This window comes from Hoplias malabaricus, chromosome X2 (assembly GCF_029633855.1).
Source record: "Hoplias malabaricus isolate fHopMal1 chromosome X2, fHopMal1.hap1, whole genome shotgun sequence".
NCBI classification, from domain to species: Eukaryota; Metazoa; Chordata; class Actinopteri; order Characiformes; family Erythrinidae; genus Hoplias; species Hoplias malabaricus.
The window spans coordinates 3,429,649-3,444,937 of NC_089819.1; the positions used below are offsets into that span (position 1 = coordinate 3,429,649).

The 15,289-nt window shown below is 39.6% G+C and overlaps 1 protein-coding gene across 1 annotated transcript in view; it reads left to right on the forward strand.

The window, feature by feature from the left end:
* Positions 1–15,289, forward strand: part of LOC136676417 (protein phosphatase Slingshot homolog 1-like) — a 72,783-nt gene that overhangs the window by 41,841 nt on the left and 15,653 nt on the right. Inside the window, exons 4-8 of the mRNA XM_066653419.1 lie at positions 3,242–3,306; positions 8,109–8,230; positions 10,929–10,997; positions 12,679–12,744; positions 14,948–15,142. Coding sequence (XP_066509516.1) covers positions 3,242–3,306; positions 8,109–8,230; positions 10,929–10,997; positions 12,679–12,744; positions 14,948–15,142 — 517 coding nt within the window. The remainder of the gene's footprint in view (positions 1–3,241; positions 3,307–8,108; positions 8,231–10,928; positions 10,998–12,678; positions 12,745–14,947; positions 15,143–15,289) is intronic.

The window sequence follows — 15,289 nt, forward strand, 5'->3', positions numbered from 1 at the left end:
CCATCGATGATGTCACAGCCAAAATGTAACTGCTACGGAGTCTCACAGACGCAGCACGTGCCTGGCCCCTCTTCTCTCTCACTGACACATACCTCTTCCACCACACACACACACACACACACAGTGAGGTGGACACAGGGTTTAAAAACTCCAGCAGCCCTGTTGTGTCTGATCCACTCGTACCATCACAACACATAGAGCTGGGCGATATGGCCAAAAGTTTTATCACGATAGGTTTTTCTGTATTGATCGATCTTGATATTTTTCACAATATTAACATTATGTCACACTGTGACAAAGGACATCCTTCTATAAACGTAGACTGAATACACTAAATAAATAAATAAATAAATAAATAATCACTCCCTGTGCTGAACTGTAAACATATTGCACTTGACCCATTAGAAGACTTACAACAGTGGAAGGCTTATAACAGTGGGAAAGCTAGAACGTTTTCAGTTTCGCACATTCATTCATGCATTGTCTGTGACCACTTATCCAGTTCAGTGTCGCTGTGGGTACGGAGCCTACCCAGAAACACTGAACGCAAGGCAGGAACAGTTCCGTACCTGGGAGGGTTTATTTATTCTTTGCCGAGTTTTATATTTTTTTTTTTTTTTTTTTTTACACACACAAACACAGGAGAAAGACAGGAGAACTTTGTAGTTCTTAAATTAAAAATTGTAATCCATATGTTGCTCTGCATGCTCTGTTAGCTCCCTTTCCCCTTGATATTCAAAGGGCAAGACCACCACAGAGCAGATGTGATTTGGGTGATGGATCATTCTCAGCACTGCAGTGATGCTGACGTAAAACCCTCAGTGTCAGCTGGACTTAGAGTTGTCCACCAACCAAAAACCTCCTGCCGACAGCATCCTGTGTCGACTGATAGAGGACTACAGGACAAACAACACAAACTGTGCAGTGACAGATAAGCTGCTGTCTCTGACATTACATTTACAATGTGGACCAAAAAGGGAGGAATGTCTAACAGAGTGGACAGTGAATGGACACAGGGTTTAAGAACTCCAGCAGCACAGCTATGTCTAATATAGGGGTTCTCAACTGGTTTCAGCCTGGGATCCACATTTTCTCATGGTCATTAAGTCGCGACCGACTTTCATAGAATACATTCATTCATTATCTGTAACCGCTTATCCAATTCAGGGTCACGGTGGGTCCAGAGCCTACCCGGAATCATTGGGCGCAAGGCGGGAATACACCCCGGAGCCAGTCCTTCACAGGGCAACACAGACACAGACGCACATTCACTCACACTCACACCTACGGTCACTTTTTTAGTCACCAATCCACCTACCAACGTGTGTTTTTGGACCGTGGGAGGAAACCGGAGCACCCGGAGGAAACCCATGCGGACACGGGGAGAACACACCAACTCCTCACAGACAGTCACCTGGAGCGGGAATCGGACCCACAACCTCCAGGTCCCTGGAGCTGTGTGACTGCGACACTACCTGCTGCGCCACCGTGCCGCCCTTCATAGAATACAAACCAAGCAAATTTATTTTTGAAAAATAGCCTTCAAAAATACATTTAAACATACATATGCATGCAAAGAGAATTTTAATCTTTTTAAGAAACTGAGGAGGAACATGACAACTGCATGTATAAAAGTTTAGCTTACAAACCTCTCATTAGTTTGGATGGTTTCATGCTCTCGTGCCAGCACTTCATTACAAATAACACACTGGGATTTCTGCTCGAGTTTGTCCTCAATGAACGAAAATCAGACACGAGCACCCACACAAAATCACATGCACACTCACAGAATCGCACACAGTTACACACACTCACACCCACAGTTACAGATACACTCCTACAGATGTGCACACACACACACACACTCTTTCAGTTGTTTTCAAGCACTATGTATTTCATTCAGGAACTGCAAATCAAGTTGTAAGTTATAAATATTACATAGTGTACCTTTTTAAGTCCGCTTCATGCTAATTTGAGCCCTAAATAACCTCAAAGAGACAATAGGCCTTTAGAGACCTGTTGGCAGACCTGAAAGTGAAGTTCAGTAGATTAAAGATCAAAAAACAGTTTTGCATCATAACGACATCATCTGGAGCATCCCGGAGGAGGATAAGTTTCTGTTGTAATTCTTGGTTCCTCTCATCACTTTATTTTTTACAGACTTGGGAAAGGTGCAGTATTGTCGCACAGCAGGCAGTGTCACTCTCATACAGCTCCAATGTTCTGGGATTCTGGGTTGAAGCCCCGCCTTGCGCCAATGTCTGTGAGAAGGTGGTGTGTTCTCTCAGTGTCTGTGTGGGTTTCCTTCGGGTCCCCGGGTTTCCTTATACAATCTAAATACACATATTAGTAGGTAGATTGACTATTCAAAATTTGTGAGTCTGAATGAACGTGTGACTGTGGACTGTCATCCCGTCCAGCGTGTGTTCCTGTGATTTTCGGTAGGCTCCGTACACACCAAGACTTTGAACAGAATGAAGCAGTTACTTAAAATTAATAAATGAAACAAACAATGCCTTTGGGAAATTGTCTTTATATTTTTTTAGAGATCACTATCCTTAGGGGGTGAAGGGGTCAATTCAGGCAGCAGTAGTATAGGTATGGGTTTGCAATAATTTGGTTTTTTTTCACAATGTTTAGATCCTTTTGTGTCACTTGTGTGACACTTTTCTGACTATTCAGGATGACTAAAGAATAATAGGAAATGAGTGCAAGAAAAAACAGTGAATAGGACATTCCCTGTGTTCCTGACAGAGCTGACCTTCTGACTAGTGTTGTTTTCAATACATTAAGCTCCTTTTCTTTGAATTTTGAATTTTCACATCCAAGACTTTAAAATATTAATTGGAATGAGCTGTTTTTGAAAACAGCAATTTTTCAGAATTGTTTAAAATTGAGTTGTGTAAAATATTTTTGAATACTTTATCTTTTTACTTTAAGAAATATTGAGTAGTCACTAAGCCATTGTAAAACTTGAAGCTGCCTTTTCTGTATTTCCTTGTAGGGAACTCTGGCCAACTCTCTCCTCACTCATCAAGATATGAATCATTCATTCCTGTCTCACCTCTGTAAACTCTGTTTCATTTTTTAGCTGCCGTGCTGTGTTCTGTGTTGTTTTAATGTATGAGGTATGTCATGCTGCTGAGCAATGTTCTTGGGTTAAGATGCAGTTGGGTCAAGTTGTCATGGTCTTGTTTTGTTTTAACAGCATTTTTTTTTCACTCTCTTTGGTTCTCCATAGGAGATTTACCTCAGCACTTGCAGGTAATGATCAACATTCTTCGCTCGGAGGACCGAATCAAATTGGTGAGCCCACCCTCAAACACACACACATACTCGTTCATTTATGCCTGGATGCATTTTACTGCTTGCTGGCTGGAGGCTGTGTGTGTTTTGTTGTGTTCATTAAGAGATGAGAACATGCTCTGGTGTACATGTGTTATTGCGGAGTGTTTCCATGCACAATATGAGGCGACGAGTGAAATGCGGGGGCCAATGCATTTGCCTGCATTCATCCTGTGTGCAAAGCACACATTTTTCACATGTCCACAAGTGTTTGTGGCCCACATTCTTCTTTGTTAAGAAGTCCGAGTGTTCGGTCCGCTCCAATTTAGGCCAAACTACACACTTGTTAGCTTTCAGCCCTATGAAATGATACTACCAACCCAGGAGGATGTAGTGTTGCATATTCTTAATCCCAGTCAAATGAAGTGATAAAGCAACTTACCTTTTAAGAGCTCAACACCAAATATCAACCAACATCTTCATAAATTGTTTAACATTGTCTTGAGGGACAAGTGGTGGTGGACACCATAACTTTGCATTAAGTCCAAACCCAACCTGAGCCCAGGAATAGTTTGGCCAGCAAACATTCTCTAAATGCACTCCAGAATTATTTTATCAGCCTAGACAACTATGATTCTTAACTTCTACACTGGAGCTACAAGTAGCTAACGAGCAATGGAAGCTAACATGCTGCAAATTACCATTGTGTGAACTGAATGACCAAATTATCACAATATTTAGAAATTAACAACATTATAGTACTCTCTTAAAAACGATTGTTGTACAAGTGTTCTTTATTAAAGGTAAGGGTTCTATATAGGACCATGAACAATAGCACATTCGTCGTCAATCTGAAGAATCCCTTTACAGTACAAAGAACCCTTTAAACGCTTTAATCAAGATTCTTCAAATGTTCAGAGTTCTAAATAGAACACTTTTCTTTACTAAAGAACCTTTTGTAGAAACATTATTTTTAAGCGCATACATAGCTAAAAATAGTAGTAGCAGCCATCTTGAAACCTGTATTTTGCATGCCCTTTTGTACCTTTTAATCAAATCAAATCAAATCAAATTTATTTATATAGCGCTTTTCACAACTGGTGTTGTCACAAAGCAGCTTCACAGAATTCCAGTAAGACAAGATTTGACATGAAATGTAAAGACAAATGTAAAACCCTCAAGTGAGCAAGCCAGGGGCGACAGTGGCAAGGAAAAACTCCCCCAGCTGAGGAAGAAACCTTGGGAGGAACCAAGGCTCACAAGGGGTGACCCATCCTCCTCTGGTCAATCTACTGGTGATGATAGTTAGTAGTCCATGAGAACTTCAGTGTAGGGACAGCTTCAAGGCACTTGGTGGTTGCTGGAGCGTGGGCAGCTGGTCTGAAGCGTGGAGGAGGATCTCGACAGTCATCCATCAGTGTCCAGACAGACAGGTGGGCAGTCGTTTACTCGGAAAGATGTAAATGGATGGAATTAGTTTTGAACTGTTTTGTGTTTGTAAACTAGAAAATATGAAAATTTCCAGAGTGTGGCTAATGACTCCGGCAGATCTGACTATGACAGCATTAACTAAAAGGAGAGAACCAGAAGGACACACAGACACGGGAGCATCCTGAAACACTGGCATCCCTCCGCTCCACCGTCAACAAACCTGAGTGATCGCGAGAAGCGGCGGGACGACAGCACCAGCGTCTCAGTATACTATAATTCCCTGTGTCCATGGACCCCCCGGATCTGCCGCCTTTATCTATGGGGGAGCATTAGCTACCAAATGATAAACTAAACAAATGAGTTTTTAGCCTACATTTGAAGATTGCGACTGTGTCTGAGTCCCGAACATTTTTTGGAAGATCATTCCAGAGTTGGGGGGCTTTACAAGAAAAGGCTCTTCCCCCAGCTGAGGCCTTCTGAATTCTGGGAACATTTAAAAATCCAGTATTCTGTGATCTGAGTGAACGTGGAGGCTCATAATAGGAAATTGTATCTTGAAGATATTCAGGAGCAAGCCCATGTAGAGCTTTATATGTTAATAACAAAATTTTGTAGTCAATGCGGAATTTAACAGGCAGCCAATGAAGTGATGATAAAACTGGGCTGATATGTTCAAATTTTCTAGTTTTAGTGAGGACCCTAGCTGCAGCATTTTGAACTAGTTGAAGTTTTCTTAAATTGCTGCTGGTGCATCCTGACAGTAGTGCGTTACAGTAGTCAAGCCTTGAAGTAATAAAGGCATGTACTAATGTTTCTGCGTCCTGGAGGGATAAGGCATTTCTAATCTTAGCAATATTGCGAAGATGTAAAAAAGCTGTCCTAGTGATACTACCTATGTGTTGATCAAATGATAAATCCGGGTCAATTATGACACCAAGATTTTTTGCTGCTGAACCAGGTTTAACTGGAAAGTTAGCTAGATCTAAAATTAAATCTGATAATTTATTTCTTGTCACTTTTGGACCCAAAAGCAGGACCTCTGTTTTGTTGCTGTTTAGAAGGAGGAAGTTACGCAACATCCAGCCTTTCACGTCTTTTACACAGTCCTCTATTTTCTTTAATCTGTGTTTGTCATCGGGCTTGGCTGAAATATACAATTGTGTGTCGTCTGCGTAACAGTGAAAGTTAATGTCATGGTTTCTTATAACTGTGCCTAGCGGTAACATGTATAATGTAAATAATAATGGTCCTAAAATAGAGCCTTGTGGAATTCCAAATCTTACTTTAGAATAATTTGAATTTAGATTGTTTACTTTTACGAATTGATAACGTTCCGTTAAGTAAGATTTGAACCATAATAGGGCTGTCCCTGTGATTCCAACCATGTTTTCTAACCTTTCTATGAGAATATTGTGGTCTATTGTATCGAAGGCTGCGCTTAGGTCAAGAAGCACCAACAGGGATACGTGGCCTTGATCAGAGGCAAGAAGAAGATCATTTGTTATCTTGACTAGAGCTGTCTCTGTACTATGATGTTGCCTGAATCCAGATTGGAATTTTTCATATATATGATTCTTATGTAGATATGAACTAAGTTGTTGGGCCACAGCTCTTTCTAAGATCTTAGACAGAAATGGCAAATTAGAAATAGGCCTGTAATTAGACAGTGTACTAGCATCAAGATTTGGTTTCTTGATCATAGGTTTAATAACTGCTAGTTTAAAAGCTTTGGGTACATGGCCCAGACTAAGCGATGAGTTTACTATAGTTAAAAGAGGATCAATAATAGCTGGTAGTACTTCTTTGAGCAACTTTGTGGGAATTGCGTCAAGTGTGCAAGTTGTACAGTTTGCGGAGGTGATAATCTTCTCTAGTTCTAATTGTGGGAGTGGGTAAAAGGTTTCAAGTCTTTCTTTTACAGTTATATTATGTTTTATTTCATTCACATCAGGTGGCAGCCAGGATGGATTTGATCCTGTGGCTAGAGTTTGTTGTCTAATATTCTCAATTTTATTATTAAAAAAGTCCATAAAATCTTTACTGGTGAGAGTTGCTGGAATTAGTTGTTCAGAACCTGCTTGATTTTTTGTAATTCTAGAAAACACACTAAACAGTGCTCTCGGATTATTTTTATTATTGGAGATCAGCGAGGCCAGATATGCTGAGCGAGCTTTAGTGAGGGCATTTCTATACTCTATAAGGCTGTCCTTCCAGGCAGAATGAAACACTTCAAGCTTGGTTGATCGCCATTTCCGCTCTAGTTTTCGTAATGTTTGTTTTAAAGTACGGGTCTTATCGTTATACCATGGTGCGAGCTTTTTCTGTCTTATACTTTTATGTTTAAGTGGTGCTACCTTTTCTAAAGTAGATCGACAGGTATTTTCTAGGTAGTCAGTTAGTACATCTAGGTCCATTGGGTCTGATGGAGTTGGAACTGGGGTCGATAGTTCTGGTAGGTTTTCTATAAATTGTAGGGCGGTAGATGGTTTTATTATACGCCTTGTAGAATAGCGAGGGTTCTTACATAGATTATGGATAAAACGTAGCTCATATGAAATTAAGTAATGATCGGAGATTGCTGAGGATTGCGGTAAGATATTAATTTTGTCAATGTTAAGACCTAGTGTCAGAACTAAGTCTAAAGTGTGGCTGCTGTAGTGTGTAGGCCCTGTTACATTTTGAGTAATACCAATAGAGTCTAAGATTGAGGTAAATGCCTTTTTTAGTGGGTCACTTTCCTTCTCGAAATGGATATTGAAATCTCCTACAATTATAACTTTATGATTGCACACCGCTAGGTTTGTAGCAAAATCGCTGAATTCTTTCAGAAATTCTAAGTAAGGCCCTGGTGGTCTGTAAATGTTGCATAATAAAAATGCGTCCTTTTTTGTGACCGGATTTGTAATAATAGTGGAGAGAACCTCAAAAGAAGAAAAGGTGTCACATTGTTTAAGACTAATTTCTAGGGTATTTTGGTAAATTACACATACTCCACCTCCTTTGCCTGATATTCTTGGGCTATGTGCATAATTATAGCCTAGGGGGGTGGCCTTTTAGAAACCACATACACTTGTCTGTTTGAAATTACTTAGCAATTAGCACATAGTTTGGGGCAAATGTGTGCTGACTTGTCAATGCTTGCATGTAGATTACATATTACTAGATTTTAAGGTGCATATTTTAATTGTTAGAAATAACAATAGCCTTGTAGTTCCAGTGCAACCCTGAAAGAAAAAGACAGCTTGTCTTGCTGTTTGGCTACATTTAAGGACAAGAGGAATACATTTGTCAGTTGATTGTAATCCTTTAATGCACACATTCAAACACAATGTCTTTATGTAATGTATATGTTAACCAATTGTTAATTGGTTGGGAATGTGTTTGTGTGTCAGGCCGTGCGGTTGGAGAGTGCGTGGTCAGACCGAGTGCGGTACATGGTGGTGGTTTACACTAGTGGCAGGCAGGACACTGAAGAGGATATTCTGCTTGGGATGGACTTCAGCAACAAAGACAGGTGAGCTGCCCCACACTTGTGGAATCAAGACAGCAGTAAGCACAAGCAAATTGTTCATCATGTAAACATTCTTGTAATTCAGAGGGGAAAAAATATGCTATATTCCTTCACTCTTAATGTCATTCCATAAGAAATAAATAATTTAATGGAAAATATATATCACGTTGAATATACAAGAATGCACCTTGCAGGGATTAAACTCATGTGCAGCCAACTGAAGTAGGAGGTCAGCTGCTCTTGTGTTTATCACTTAGCTGGACCAACGTGAATGTAATAATATTAGCTTAATGTAAACTCCATGTCTAAAGATTTAGGCACTTGCTGCATTGAGTTCAATAAGCTCAAATTGACTCGCTGTGGTTGGACTAAAAAGAATACTGGTGCTACTAATGCTGCTGATATTGTTTAAGCAATATACTTTTTTTTACAAATAAGAGTTACTTTAGCCTTGTAGCTTTGATGCAAACCCAAATCCAACTTCATAAACCAACTATATGTTGGCTGACGGTCTACATCTGGAGTAAGATGGACACTGTAAATTAAATTTGTCGATAAACTGTTTCTACTATGAGCTATGGTGTGTGTTCTTTTCTTAGCTTGACCCATTTTTCTTCCCACTCACACATCTGTCCACAATGCGAATGCTGTTCAGAACTAAGCAAAACATCTAGCATCAAACAACAGATGGCCAAGTGCTGCCAAAAACAAATCCAGACTGCTCCATCAAGGGGAATCTCAGCAATGTTCTGATTGCTTTTGAGACAGTAAGCTCAGTGTTTTGACTGTTAGCAGTTTGACGAGCATTGGGTTGTTTCCACCATTGCAAGACAAGCCACCTGAGCTTTGCTACAGTACATTAATCCTTGTGGTTATGCAGTCATCCAGTTCACTGTGTCTAACACTGCGGTTGAACACACTCAGGCAGTCTTAGTCAGTGTGGTGAGGACGCTGATCTGGAACAGCTGCAAAAACAGACTAGTGGCAGAACTTAATTTGAAGTGATTCACTTCAGGTGAAGATGTAGGTAGAGTTTCAACTGGTTTGGAAACGTCTTCTCATTTTCATATTCACGATGACTGGATTTGGCACGGAGTAGAGGATATTCATTGTAATTAAACCTTGCATGTCGTCGCTGTCCAAAGAAAAATGTTTATCTCAAAAATAGTAACTTTATAGGAGAAAGAAAAAAAAATCTTAATTTTTAATGGAAAGCCATGTAAAGAGATGTTATTCCAAGTTATCGTCCATTCATCATGACATTTTTACACCAGGACAGCTGCTGTGTTCAAGTGATACAGTAAACTAAAAATCAACAATGGAGTAAGATTGTTTAAGCAAGAATTTCAGTTAATCAAGAAAATTAATTAATTCACACATAAAACCTGCTAATATTGAAGCGTACTAAATAGAGCTGATCATTTTTAGCTGATTTTGCAGGTTACCAGGTTACGTTTGGCAGGCTAAAATATAGCCCAGTCAGTTTAGCAGGACAGGCTTTGTCTTGTCTTATCATTTGACCTCATTTGACCTGAGTCTAAATTAACCTTCGATGAACTTCTGTGAATCTGAATTAAAACTGATATGATATGATAAGCTGCTTAAAGAGGTCATTTTAAAAAGTCAATTGTATGTGCTTCACAATAAATCAATAAAAATGAATGTTAGTATAAGGAAGAATACAACTAGGTTTCAGGCCATTCTTTAAAAGAGGATGAGCTGCCTTTCAGTTCTCCTTGGTGGAAGTTCCTAGTTTACAGGTTTAGAAGTTGTAACCATGACATGATATTATTATTATTATTATCGTTACACTTATATAGCGCCTTTCTAGATACCCAAGGACGCTTTTACAATCTACACTGCTCAGAACGCTCAATTCACACACACACACTGGCGAGAAGCGGCAGCCAAACGCGCACAGCGTACTCTCGACCAGAAATGACCGTCCACCTGGAGGACTGCATCGGGCACTAGGATTTCACCCAGGACAGAGCGCCAATCCATATCTGGGCACACACACATTCACTCACACATAGACACTCATTAACTCACAAACCAGGACAGTTATTAGTTATTACAGCCAATTCACCTACCCTCCATGTTTTTGGACTGTGGGAGGAAACCAGAGCCCCCGGAGGAAACCCACGCAGACACAGGGAGAACATGGAAACTCCACCCAGATGGGACTTGAACCCAAGATCCCAGTGCTGGGAGGCGAACGTGCTAACCACCAAGCCACCGTGCCGCCATATGCATTCATATAGCTTTTGTTGAAGTTTGCCGCAGGGGGACCCCAGTGAACATGCAGTGAATCTTGGGGTCGCCATGACGTTTTGTTTTTCCACACTCCCCCCTAAACCTAGAAGTTGGGGCTCGTAGAAAAATCAGGAAGTCACACTAGTAAATATGACATTATTGTATTGAAATTGAGAAGGTTCATTTATATTTATATTATCATTTTCAATGGGGTTTTATTGTTTAGTTTAAAATTCCTAAATTAAACACTGCAGAATGAGTGGAACAGAAAGCACCTAATCTTGAATCAACAGTTGTATCTCTGTCAGTCCATGCCATGGGTCAGTGCAGTTGGTCGTGTTTTGGGGGGGGGGGGGGGGGGGGGGATTTTTGGGGAGTGAAATCAGAACCCCTGCTCTTTGATTTACCCTATTACGTAATTGTCTAATGTGTTTTTTTTCCACAGTAAGAGCTGCTCAATTGGGATGGTGCTGCCTCTCTGGAGCGATACGAAGATCCATTTGGATGGAGATGGGTGAGTGAGCACTGCTGCACTGCCACCTTATGGGCAATGAATGCAAATGTCTCTCATACGTAATAAAAATGAGCCGAGCTCACAATGGCCAAACACGTAGTTTTTTTTTATTAAATATAGCCTTTTTTTAACATAATATTGCAGAAAGGCTTGCTTCCCACAACTGAAAAAAGGAACGGTCAAATTTTACCCTTCAACAAGACAAAGATCACACTGCAAAGACCACCAATAAGTTTATAGGAAACAAAGTCTTCACACTCATGTTTTGTTCTGGCAGAGTCCATTGTAGTGATGGGAATTTCGGCTCTTTTTGGGGAGCCGGCTCTTTTGGCTCGGCTCTTCATAAACAGCCGGCTCTTTCGGCTCCTAAATGGCTCTTTGTTTTACCACTTATTTCCACTGGTACAGAACAATATTATCTACATTTTACATGACTGTATGGACAAAATATTATTGCTCAATATTAAAACTAATACATAGTGTTGCAATGGCCAATTGTTTTTATGGCTGTCTTGTAATAACTCACTGATTGCACTCACACTCTCAATTGTATAAATAACTGGATTTTTATTTAAACACCTTAATAAAAAATCACTTGTAAACTCTGAAATACAGCCAATGGAACCCAAAAGGTAGGTATTACAAAATAGCTTATTAAATTAAATAATCATCCATTTCTGGGTAATAAAATAAACAAATACTCTGCAAATTGCAAAACAGCAGCATTCAACGGTAGTGAATAAAACAACCACAACTGTCAACAAACACTTAACTGATTTAACATTTTCTTCAACTATTCTTTGGAAGGCAGATCGGCATTCAGGAAAACCAAGTGTCTCAGCTCGGAGGGGTTGATTCGTTTTTTTCTCTCTGTTAATATCTGCCCAGTTTTTGAAAAGATCCTTTCAGAGGGTACTGATGACGCTACAATACACAGTCGCCCTGCCGTCACCTTGACTAGCCGTGGGTAAACTGAGGCCTTTCAATGGCCTTCTTTTGCTTGTTGTTCTCTGATTGGTTGAATGACAAGCCTTAGAAAAAAATGGCTCGGTCTTAGACGGGAACCGGCTCTCATCGTTCACTTAAAAGAGCCGGCTCTTTGAACCGGTTCGTTCGCGACCGACACATCACTAGTCCATTAGATATTAGGTCTTATATTTAACACAAACTAGTTTGAAAATATTAAAGATGCTATCAACACTGAGTGGAATACAGATATTTTATATAACAGATTTTAATCCGTAAGTGCCTGTACTTCTACAAAACAACATAAACTATGCAAGGAAATGTATATTTATCCAATACAAGTAGTCATTTGATATTAATACAATTACGTTCTTAGGTCAACAAGAAAAAAATGTAAAACCTTGTTGAAATATTTTTGTTGCAGATAAATAGTCAAGTTTTTTTTCTTCATAGCTGTTAGCAGCGTTACATATTTCAGCTGTTACTGTGGCAACAGATATCAGCATAGAAATTATTATTGTGTCACTGAAATTAAATATTAGTTAATGTAAAATATATAACAATATGTGCATTATGAAACCACACGTTTTGTTTAGAAGCCTTTTTTTCCTGTTAATTGGTATGGAAACATAGCAGGGCTAATGACTATGGAATGAATGTGTTAATTTGAACTGTGTGGAGTGAACTTGGCTGAACTATTTGTTCTCGTCTCCAGGGGTTTCAGTGTGAACACCGCCGGCCGCACGCACATCTTCAAACCTGTGTCTGTACAGGCCATGTGGTAAGAGAACAACATACACACATCTTTGAAACCAATAGTTCGATGTCTACCATCGTCTCTTTATTTAAACTATATTTCTGTTGATTGCTTGGTTTTTAATTTACACCATATTTGAAGTTTAATATTACTATTAATAACACAATTAGATATTTAGTCCTCCTTCAGCCTTTAAGTCCAGTCAGTTCAACTATGTAGCAAATGTTATCCTGCTGAGGTGTCCTGTCTGATTATTTTATCGCAGTGTATAGCAATGTTAGTTTGCAGGCATGCATTTTGTAGACTAACAGGACACTATGAGCCTAAGTCACCAGGCAAAATTTAAAGCATTCACCAGAGCCTTGTAAAGTGTGCATGATGTGTGATGGCACTCCCTCCAGTACCTTTGGGATAGAGCTGGGCAATTAATTGAAACCTAATTGAAATTGACATTCAGAACTTCTAATTGACATAATCGTGTCTATATCAATTATATAAATTATTTTTATTCTGTTATGTCCCCACCGTGTGTTCATGTACTGTCCCTTTAAAACCACGCTACCAATCTGTAGTCACGTGATTCTGCCCGCAACCTAAATGCTGAGGCCGATCAAGCGTTTTAAACAGCTCATACTAAAGAAAAACACAGCGTCTGTGGTGTGGGCGTGCCGTGTTTTGACTGTAATTAAGACAACACTGAACAAAAAAGAAGTCAAATCTAAATGCTGAGAAAAAACGACCAAAGCACCATCACACACCAAATATAAACAGTGCTCAAAAAGCAAGAGAGGAACAAGCTCCCAGCAACATTAGAAAAAAATATCCCAGCTTTAATACTGGAGAATATTTTCAGAACAAGCCTCGTCACTGAACTACGAGGGTCAAAAATACAAAAACAAAGTAATTTTTCATTAATCGTAATCGTGATAAAAGATACAATTAATCGTGATATTGATTTACGCTCACTACTTTGGGATGAGTTGGAGTAGTTTTTGATGCCCAGAGCTAATGATCCATCATTACACCTGACCTCACTAATGCTCTAATAGCCAAATGCCATTAGATCCTCACAGAAATGTACCTACATCTAGTGTAAGACTGCCTTCAAACACCATTACCTTAGCAAAGGGGACAAAGTAGATGTAGGATGTAGGGTGAGCAGATTTTGAGTCATGTTTTGACTCATTAATAAGGTCATAATTTGGTGGATACTATATTTGAAAAAGCAATATCTGTATGATAAATCATATGGGGCTTGGCACTGTTTCCTTTACCAAAATGCATCCATTCATTTCTTTAATTGAGAAATTAAGGTTAGAACTGGAATTCCAAATATGGACATGAACCTATTATGAACATAGCAATGGAAATGAATGATCCTTGATGAACACTCTGGATTTGTGAAGTGTTATAATGCTCTACACAACTGTGTTCAGAATGGACATTGTTATATTTATTCCCAGCTCTAGTGAGCTTCAGTTTCATGGTGGTCACTCCGGGCAGGAGGCGTTACACCCAAACATAGCGCTGGTAGTTGTGAAACGCAAGGGCTTTCATACGAGTCATTGTGCTCATTCAGAAGCCTTTGTTGATTCAACTGGGTGTGTCTGTGTCCTCTGAGCTTTATTTTCGAGTGAAAGGCGGGCTGCAGCTCCTCTGGGGTCTGCAGTGGTGTGCAGACACTGTTCTAAAGCAATGAGGACCTTTGGGAAATTGGCTGAGAGTGATCATACTAGTTTTGTTGCTGCCACCTGGTGGTGATAACGTGTAATTGTAATTCTATATCAATGAAAAAGCCTTTTATTAAATTTTTCCCCCAGTTAGGAACACTGTGTCCGTTTCGTTGTTCCAGGATGTGTCATTATAAACACAGAACTTCACTGGTCTTCACTACAATTGTAGCATTTAAAATTACACATCCTTGAGTCCTCCAGTTTTGATTTGTTCCTCTCACAGAGGTAGGAGGGACAGCCATGGGATTGTTCAGATCTGAGGCAAAAGTGGAGCTTAATTTTTGTTGTCAAAGATTAAACATGGTGACAGTCTCATTTTTTCAAGATGTTTTTACCTTGTTCTTGAATCTCTTGAATTTTATATTTACCCTTGATTTTCTCCTTCTTAAAAACATGGATTTTCTAATATCTTCTGAAAAGCGAGTAGTACCTCATGGTAATTTTAACTGGAAACTAAATATACTATATTCCTCTGATCTGGACCCTCTCCTCAGGTCAGCATTGCAGGTGCTACACAAGGCGTGTGAGGTGGCACGCCGGTTTAACTACTTTCCTGGGGGAATGGCTCTGACCTGGATAGGATACTACGAGAGCTGCATCTCCTCAGACCAGAGTTGCATCAATGAGTGGAACGCCATGCAGGACCTCGAGACGATGAGACCAGACTCTCCCACCATGTTCAACGACAAGTTGGTTCTTCTCGTCTCTTCTTTTGAAATTTGTTCTTGTCTCCTTTTTTTTTTTAATGTTCCCTTCTGGGTTCTCATCTTTTCTATCTTTCCTTTGCTTTTTGTTATTTTATTTTATCTATTCTATCTTGTTTTGTTAAACATTTG